Genomic DNA, 9333 nt, shown 5'->3' with positions numbered 1-9333 from the left:
TCAACGACCGACTCGTGCAATTCGCATTGTGCGATGCCCGGTTATTTTGCTCTTCTACCACGCTATATTAGATATGTTAATGTGGTTCCTTCCCGACATGAAGCTTGTATAGGCTCTTTTTGCAACGGAGTTCCAAGCACCGGCATGGCTCTGTGGTAAAATACTGGGCTCCTATGCAGAGGGCCCAGGTTCAAATCCTTTCCATCCTGGATATATTTTCTTTATTTTCTTTTTTTTTTCGTTCGATAACGGTTACGGACACCAGCGGCAGCGGACAACTATGGCACCAAAAACTGCTGTTGTGATCTCGTAACAGCTTGCGCTGTAAAAAGTTTGCAAAGGATATTCAGATCCAGATATTGTCACTCCTAAACTGAGAATCCATCAGAAATGCTATAAGGAAACAAGGACATGCATTTCAAGCTTGTTTAATGCAGTGAATGAAACATGGCATTATGGCATTCAAATTTCAGAAGAAAAACAAGCAGCATAAAGTGAGATTTACTTCCAGTGCCCAATCACAAAAGCAAGGTGCACATGTAGCGTGCACTTGCACTGAAACCAATTAGCCGTTCATCCTACTGTCAGCATGAGCTCCACTGCCCACCACGCAGCGCTAGCACCAGGTGTAGTACAGAGCCACCCTGAACCTTGTACTCTGTCGCTGTCTTCTCATCATTCCTAGACAAGAAAAATTCAGAATTCAGGATCACTGAGCCCAGACAGATATACGGAACATAATACATAATTAGCTGAAGTGCCAGCTAACCAACAAATCTCTGTCCAATGTATTACAGTATTAAAGCATCACCTCTCCATCTGCTACCACTGTTGCATTATAATCGTGGATTGCTGGTACATGTTGCTATTAATCTTTAAATGTGTGCAAAGTATTTAAACCCTGGATCAAGAATATCCGACAATAATAATCGTAACACTGAACATAAAAAATGAGACGACAGAGCATGCTAGCACTAAACAAACTAATATTCCAGGTTCATTTAAAAGGCAAAGCATCTGTAGCAACGGCAACATATTAGACTACAGGAAATAAGTGTGAGGTTTGGCCGTATATATTTAAGGCCCCTTTTAATTCTGATAGCATAGCTAGCGCCATTTTTTCTGGGCCACCTCTTAGCTCAAACAGAGGAGCGATTGCATCGTAACGCGAAGAGCATAGCTAGCTCTGTTTCTTTAGCTGTGCAGCAAATTTCCAATTTGTGTGCATGTTTCATGCCCAATGATAAACCAAAGCAAGGTGCCACAGTAAGTGGTACTGCAAGTGGCGTATTTTGCAGAGGCAATGGGCCTTTTTTCTGGCTTCAAACAGCACCTCCACTGGAGATCGCCAAAATCGAAACTGGTGGCCCTTGGCCTCCGAAGCTGTCCGCCAAGCGCCGGTAGACAATCTTGGAGGCCTGCATTCGCGCCTTTTTTTTGGGAGAAACATTTGCAAGTTTGTGACGCCAGGTGTTGCTTCGTCCGCATCTTGTCGCGTTTTGGCCACCAAGAATCATGGCGCGTTCCTTGTCCAAACCGGCGCGCATGCGCAGATTACCTACCCGGAAAAGGCCCATGGTGGATGTAATGACCTGGACTCTTTGCTAGAAGCACAGTTCCCTTTTGAGAGAAGGGGTGCACGGCCTCTTATTAAAAACTTCATGCAGCCATTTCACACTTGGCAGACAATTTACACCGCTTGTGCTAGCTTATTTCTTCAAGACATCAGCCTACATCGAAGTGGTTGTGGTATCGTGGGATTTAATTCTGTTCTGTGGTGGCTTCATATGTAATACGTAGTGCTAATACTGCAAAGCACTTGTACACCGACAGACAAGAATGACTGAAAGAAATGCCAAATCGACAAAGTAGAAAACTCATGCAACATACAAAGCGCTTGTACACCGATAGACAAGAATGACTAAAAGAAATGCCAAATCGACAAGATAGAAAACTCATGCAACACACGTGTCCAGTGCTCACTTAGACCTTATGCATTACAAACATGCCTGAACAGCCACTTTGGTTATTATGGACATTCCAAAAACTGTACTCAAGGTAGGTAATAAATATTGGGATGCAACTGCGGAACATAGGTTTAAAAAAATCGTGGATAAGCTTTTTGTCATAACCAGGTTGCTATTTTGTAGCAATGCTTATGATTCTTCATGCTTAGCTTGCAGTCATAATTACAGTCCACCCCATTTTACAGGATCAGCAGACCTCAGCAGTGGGTGATAAGACTAACATAGAATCAAGCAGAAGGTATCACTACAAAATAACAGCCCAGACAGTTCAAACTGATAAATCACCTGCTTTACCCAATGCTAGGCTTGCGTGTTCCAACTAGTCTATGTATATAATAATAAGAATGACTACCTCAGCTCGACACATGAGTTAGCACTGTCATGTCTAAAAATGAAAAGTGGTTACTAGTATTCTCAAGCCTGCATACCTCACTAAAAATCAACACAATTACTGAAAAGACAAAGGGGACTTTAATGCACATCTGATGAAGTATTTACAAATACATTTTAGTGGAAATTCAAAAACATCACTTGATTAGCACTAAAAGTTTAGAGATTACCTTAGAAAATTTGTAAAAAGTTCTTTGTCTTTGGTGGTCACTTCTCTTAGTGTATAATAGTTGATCACGGTACACATCTCAACTACATTTTGAAAACAAAATTGGCAGTGAACTATTCCATGATGCATGCAAATGTGATGAACCCAAACATTTTGCTACAATCTGTAGAAACCAATATGCTGTCACTCCGACAGCTACAAATAGCATCCCAAAAAGCAAGACTAGGTCAAAATTTTGTCTAGTCATCATAAAATCAAGCTAGTGAAGCAATTTTTATATATATATATATATATATAAATATAGTTCAATTTTGATGTGTTCCTATGAAGCCAATGTCTTTGCATGGCAAGTTCCAGAAAATTTTACTGTCAATGCAGCCAAACTACGAAAGGTGTACCAGTAACGCCATAGTGACATTCAGTGCTGAAGTTTGGCAAAAAACTCAAAAATGAAAGTGACCTTCATTTTATCTTGTAATAATGAACCCATGATGGAGAAATTAATAAAAAGTTTCATCAGTCTGAATGGATACACTGCTTCACGTTTGTGTTCTGTGAAGTCCGACAGTAGCAGATTCTTTACGTTTAAAAAAAAATGAGAAGAGGAGCCTTTACTTGCCAGAACCATGATATAATTATGAAGCATCCCAGGACTCCAGATCGACTTTTGCCACCTGGGGTTCTGCACTAAATTCCACAGGCATTATAGAATTTTGTTCCCATAAAAATGTGGCTGCCATGGCCAGTTAATTAACCTGAGCCCTCATACGCTTAGCAACACAATGCTACAGCCATTAAGCCACCACAGGCTGTATTGTCTGCATTTGAAATATATCTAAAATACTTTTACCATGTCAAGAAATCAAATCTGTGTGCTGGTATGTATCAAAATGCCCCAGAAAGTACAGTGCTGCATAATGGCGTGTTACGCACATGAGCTGCCCACTTTGCTCTATGGAGCGACGCGTCATGGTTATGGAGTCCTATATATTGCGCATAGAAGCATGCGTGACCTAACAAGCATGCCAACCTACACAAAGTGCTTTAAACCAGAAGGGAAATGGTAACCATTTGTTTTAACGGGTGTCCGCTAGGTCTGAGGGCACTGTCTTGCTGCGCCGCAGGTGATGGAAACACCCATGTGGGTTGATTACAGAGTTGGATTTGTCACATCACTAGGTCTGAAGAATGTGCATCAGTTTTTAGCTATTTCAGATAATGTCAACAGCCAATAAAGTATATACATAATGCGTGTAATGTGTAGAAGTGTACAAATTCCCTACCGCCTTCACTAGCTTCCTCACTATGGCTCCTCAAATGGCAGCAGAAAAAAAAAATCTCAAACGTTAAGTATATGCACACTATTTGTTCTGAAAGGCTCGTGCACGCGGCATCAGCCCATACGCGTCAATCAATGCCATGACATTGCGGTGCCACGATACCACAAGCGCCATAGGGTCTAGTGAGTGTTCAGTGAAAACAAAGGAGCTTATCGATGTCACTACGCAAGAAAAGCAATCACATGTGTCTATTGGGCTGTGCTAGGTATCGCCCCTAGAGCAAAGTGGGCTGCTCACACGCTCTACACAGCAGTGGATGGCACTGTACTGGTTACGTTGAAGAAAGCATTGCAACAGAATTTCCTTTAAAGACCCTCTAACCATCTAACCTACTTAGAATCATGTTGCCAGAATCTAATTGTTTGTCCAGCTCTAGCACTAAATGTGAACTTCATTTCCCTACATTTGCCACATGACAACTAGCTTGTTATATGCTTTTTTTAGACAACCACAATATCATCTAAGCACCAGGTTTGTCACTTTGCAATGCTCAAACCTGGAAAAGGGTGCATTCAGGAATGAAGCATGAGTTGCCATCCAGAAGCTACCATGGTATCACAAGTCTGTCCTTTCAAGCAAGGCTGCAGTACTACCTCCATAACCACGCTCTGCATAAATGTCCAGGAGACTTGCCAGCAACCATAGACAAGGTGGCACAAGACTGCAAGTTCGGACTTTTCCTAATACAATAATTTCCAGTGTTTTATGTGCCAAAACCGTGATGTTACAAGGCACAGCCATAGTGGGGGACTTTGCATTAATTTTAACCACCTGGGGTTCCCTAACATACACTTATATCTAAGTACACGGGTGTTACTGCATTTTGCCCCCATCGAAATGCCTCTGTTGTGGGGGAATCGAACCTGCGAACTCGGGCTCAGCAGTGCAACACCTCAGTAACACATGCTCTAACAAAAGCCTTATGTAGCAGTTTGTTCCATGACATACAATATATAGATGCCTGCAGTACTGTCCCATGCACTTTAACAGTGAAGCAGACAAGTATTTACTTTGCATTGTTACTCAGTTTGAGAGATGAAGCAGTGGCAGTCCCACAGAGTAGGAGCCACATAATGTTCAGTCTGTTAAGCTGAACATACACGCTGCAATCGCATAATTTTGCTCTGTAGAGCTTAAGCACCTTTGAGAGCAACAGCAGAGATTAGGCTGAATAATAGTGACGATGCACAAAGATTCAGCAACCGCAGCAGACAAGCACATCTTCAGCATAAAAACAGAGGTAAAGTGCCGGGCAGATTATCACAAAAATGTGGAAGGTAAAGTTGTGGTGAATCCTGTTTGCAAAGGACAAAAGCTAGAAAGATGCGCTTTCAGGTCCACCCCGCCCCCCAATAGCAACGCTTACATCTGTTTGCCGCTGTAAATCAACCTTTGCTGCGCCGGTGGGATGCCTTCCTTTTCTTCAACCCTCTCCTTGATCCGTTCAACCTAAAATATTCAAGCGCACGACGTCAGGACAGTGAATCAGCACCGGTTACGAGCTTGCATACCTTGTCGTTGGGTTCGATGTCGATTTCTATCTGCAAACAAAAACGGGAGTGGTACGCCAAGTAACAGTAAGAAAACAAACATGAGTGCATGCGAGTAATTTAAAACAAATGAGCTAAAAACAGCACCCCAGCAGAGCTAAGCTTACCTCCTTGCCGGTGAGCGTCTGACGTGCCAGGTGACATGACATGCAAAGGGCAAGAGAATTTCCGTCAACAATTAACGCTTGAACTACTGTTTACACAAACAGCAGCCTTAAGGAAACCAAAAGTGCACGTGAACAACACCAAGGGGGGTGACAAAACTGAGCCCGCGTTTATGCTACGTTTAAATTCAATAAAAAACTGTTTGTTCTCGACTCACCTTAACTTTGATAAGCATAATGCTTTCAGACTGCGGTTGCTTGACAAAATTTACTTCCTCTCGGCAAGGTGGACACGGGCGAACAAGCTACAGCGCAAGGGCTAGGGCAGGGGCGGTCTGCGCGCGGTTAGCAACGAACAGTCGTCGGCAATGCGCGGCGAGTGCAAACCATGCAAACCGTGCAAGCAAACAGCGAATCATGGAGCAACAAACCGCAAACAGACATGGGCACTAGCGACAGCTGGCGACGGCAGAAGCAACTAGCGGTGTGTGTCTGATGCGACTGGCCATGCGGCTGGCCAAAGGGTGCCTAGACATTTTCGACTCGGCATTTGCTTTATGAGCAAATCCACCCCGCAAAAACGCTTCTGAGATAAACCTGAAAAGCTATGCCCTTGCTGACTGCATGTGTGTCTCTACCTTGTATTCCCTCGTTTACTGCGTCGGATGCGCGACACAAAAAGAAACCGCCGTCCAATCACTCCGTTACACTGTAACTCCGTACACGTGCTGCCCCGGTGTTTATCAAGTGGATTAATCGCGACGGTTAATTGAACTCTTTCTCAATTATTGGTTACGTCTGTCCATAGATCTCAATTGGTGTTTGCCGCCCGTGTGTTCCCTCCTTCATATTTAGTGGACCAGTGGTGAGTAGTGCGGCTTGCCCAATTTCGGTGACATGCGCTAGAAGTTTTTACGTACATGGGACGGGCTTCGCTGTAAAAGCGTGTGTGCATCAAAAAACGAAAAAAGAAACTCAAATATATGACAGTGGTTCTTAGCTATGGATCTTTCGGGGACCCCTTGTGGACCGGTGGAATTGATGAGGGACCCCTTGCAGTGAGAGAAAAGGGGGGTAGGGGGGTCATAATTACTACAACATGCAGCGTGAAATGGGTGCCTTTGATTTCTCCCTGGCAAAAAATTGTCAAAGTGCCACGCCAAATCGATCTCAACAGCTTGCCAAGTTGTATGGTCTGCATCCACATTCAACCTGTTTTTAGATATATTTTCTCTTCAAAACGCAAGCCTAGAAAAAGTGTGCTCGCGGGCGTATGTCGTAGAAAACTGCAACAAAAGTTTTACGGCCATCTCTTAGAGAAGGCCAAACATAAGTCAGCTCCGCTGCAATGCAAAAGTGCTATGCGGTGAAGCGTACCAAAAATCATAAGGGGCCGCTGTCACGGGAGAGAGAGAGTGTGTACAACATTATTAAGAGTCCAGTGCAGACGCAGAGGTTGCCGGGAGTTGCTCGGAGGATTTCATGAAAGACGGACGTGTCCCGCGATGCCATGTTCGCCCGCTCAGGACGTACTCGTGCCGCTCGCCGTAGACGCCCCGTGACTACAGTACCGTGACGGTTGCCTCGTCCGCCATGCCGTGCGCCTCTCAACGACTGCATCGCGCCTCTAGCCGATCGTGGTCCCGTCCCTGAACTCTTGTGACCGGCTCCCAACCCATCTTTCCTATCTATTTCTTCTCCGTCGCTGTGCCCTTACTACTATCCTTTTTCTTTCTACTTTTCTTTTTATCCTCTCCCCCCCCCCCCCTCCCCTACAAGGCACTGCGCCGTGTCGCCTCAAGGCAGACAGAAATTAGGTGTCTTTTTCCTTTCCTCAATAACCACTGAAGAAGAGGTTGCCCCGCGCCACCCGGCTACTCCCACGTTGGGACCGGCAGGTCTAGCCTAACGGCCCTGTCGCGGGCGCACTGGACGGCCAGGATTTGGTCCTGTAGGTTTGGGCTGCGCAAAAGCGCATCCCACTCGGCCTTGCTGTAAGTCGGGCCGAGCGACCCGCACTCCCAAAGCATGTGAGCTAATGTAGCGGCCTGCCCGCAAGCGGTGCAGGCGGCGTCGGGGAATTTGTGTGGATAAATTTCATTTAAGTGTGCTAAAGATGGGTACGAATGGGTTTGAAGTAAGCGCAACGAGACTGCCTGTTCTCTATTGAGTTTTGAATGTGGGATCGGGAAAGCCCGCCTCGCCATGTAATAATACTTGGTGATCTCGTTGTGTGTGGTTGGAGTGTCCTTATGTCCTGCGTTGTCGGCGCTGGAGCCGTCCCCCATGTCGAGAGCAGCGCGGTCGGTGAGCGCGCGCGCTGCTGTGTGGGCTGACTCATTCGGGTTCAGGGCAACGCCCTTTACTGAGCCGATATGTGCGGGGAACCAGTAAATGGTGTGTGGGACGATCCCATCTCTGGTGGAGCTGTTCAAGATCCTGGCGGCCTGTGTTGATATGCGGCCCTTTTGGAAGGCTCTGCTGCCGCCTTTGAGTCGCTGTACACCTCTTCACATCGACCATTCAGCAGAGCGAGCGCAATGGCCACTTGTTCGGCCACCTGCGGTTCGTTGTGCGTACCGTGGAGCAGTTCTTAGTCGAGCCGGTCTGGTCGACGACCACCGCTGCGAACTTTTTAACGTCTCGATATGCTGCAGCGTCGACGAAACTTGCACTTGTACCACCCTTTCCCAGTTGTCGCCCTCGCCCGACGACGTCCCTCATTTTGTACAGAATGAGTGTTGCGGGGAATTGGAGCAACAGTGATGTTTTCTTGTACATGTTTCGATATACGCACGCTATTTGTTTCCACCTGCATTGGGTTGAAACCAAGTTCGTTAAGTATGCGCCGACCGGCCGTCGTCGTGGACATCTGCGATCGTTGCTGCGCTTCCGCTACCTCGGCCGCAGAGTTGTGCACGCCGAGTGCGAGTAGATTCTCGGTGTGTGTGCGTACTGGAAGCCCCAATGCTTTCTTGACGATCTTCCTGATAACAACATCGAGCTTGTCCCACTCCGACCTGAGCCAGTTGTGCATGGCAACGGTGTAGGTAAAGTGGCAGAGCACGAACGCATTAATGAGTCTTAACAAATTGTCCTCCTTAAGGCCTCTGTGGCTCCCGGAGATCCTTTTGACGAGTCGAAAAGCGTTGTCAGTCTTGGCGACGATCTTTCGCAGAGCGGTGCCGTTGCCGCCCTTCGCTTCGATAAACATGCCGAGAATCCTGATGGTGCCTACCCTCGGGATTTCCTCCCCATCAGTGGTGTAAACGTGTATGTTACTTTCTTCGACGGGTTTCCATCCCTTGGGTCGGGAGCCCCGTTCCTTCCTGTAGAGCAGGAGCTCCGACTTCGCGGGTGAGCATCTGAGTCCCGTTGGGCGCAGGTACGCTTCCACCTCGACTACTGCCTCTTGCATGGCATCTTGCACCCGGCCTTCGCTGCCGCCGACGCACGAAATCGTGATGTCGTCGGCATAGATGGTACGCTTGATGCCGTCCACACTAGCCAGTCTTTTAGACACTCCAATCATGCAGAGATTGAATAGCACCGGAGAAATCACAGATCCCTGGGGCGTGCCTCGATGTCCAAGCGGTACGTCTTCGGAGAAAAAGTTCCCGCTGCGCAGCCTCGCTTTTCTTCCAGACAGGAAGGAGCTGATGTAGTTGTACAGCCTGGGCCCAAGCTTGAGGTTGGCCACCGTCTTCAGGATGAATTCGTGCTTGATGTTTTCAAATGCCTTCTCCAGGTCTA

At 46.6% G+C, this 9333-nt stretch overlaps 1 protein-coding gene across 2 annotated transcripts; it reads right to left on the bottom strand.

The window, feature by feature from the left end:
• Window positions 1–412: 412 nt before the first annotated feature.
• LOC119374495 (NEDD8) lies at window positions 413–5968 on the bottom strand. 2 transcript variants are annotated; one of them, XM_037644611.2, is made up of 5 exons: window positions 5799–5967; window positions 5584–5601; window positions 5438–5467; window positions 5293–5375; window positions 413–681 (listed from the first exon to the last, which is right to left on the bottom strand). In XM_037644611.2, the coding sequence occupies exons 1-5, from the start codon at window positions 5814–5816 to the stop codon at window positions 585–587; spliced, it is 246 nt and encodes an 81-aa protein (XP_037500539.1). In that variant the 5' UTR covers window positions 5817–5967; the 3' UTR covers window positions 413–584. The 2 variants fall into 2 exon arrangements, with proteins under 2 accessions (XP_037500539.1, XP_049276223.1); XM_049420266.1 differs by lacking the exon at window positions 5584–5601 and having other exon boundaries at window positions 5781–5968.
• Between the last annotated feature and the right edge of the window lie 3365 nt (window positions 5969–9333).

This window comes from Rhipicephalus sanguineus, chromosome 1, assembly GCF_013339695.2.
Source record: "Rhipicephalus sanguineus isolate Rsan-2018 chromosome 1, BIME_Rsan_1.4, whole genome shotgun sequence".
In the NCBI taxonomy this organism is placed as follows: Eukaryota; Metazoa; Arthropoda; class Arachnida; order Ixodida; family Ixodidae; genus Rhipicephalus; species Rhipicephalus sanguineus.
The sequence above is the reverse complement of the archived record's forward strand: the minus strand, read 5'-3'. Positions and strand labels throughout refer to the sequence as shown.

What these genes read in the sequence shown, in the direction of transcription:
- LOC119374495 (XM_049420266.1), bottom strand. Translation starts at nt 5,816, where the DNA reads ATGCTTATCAAAGTTAAGGTGAGTCGAGAACAAACA. An exon ending in ACATCGAACCCAACGACAAG is followed by an intron (nt 5,376 to 5,437) that starts GTATGCAAGCTC and finishes TGAATATTTTAG; the next exon opens with GTTGAACGGATCAAGGAGAG. An exon ending in ATTTACAGCGGCAAACAGAT is followed by an intron (nt 682 to 5,292) that starts GTAAGCGTTGCT and finishes TTTCTTGTCTAG; the next exon opens with GAATGATGAGAAGACAGCGA.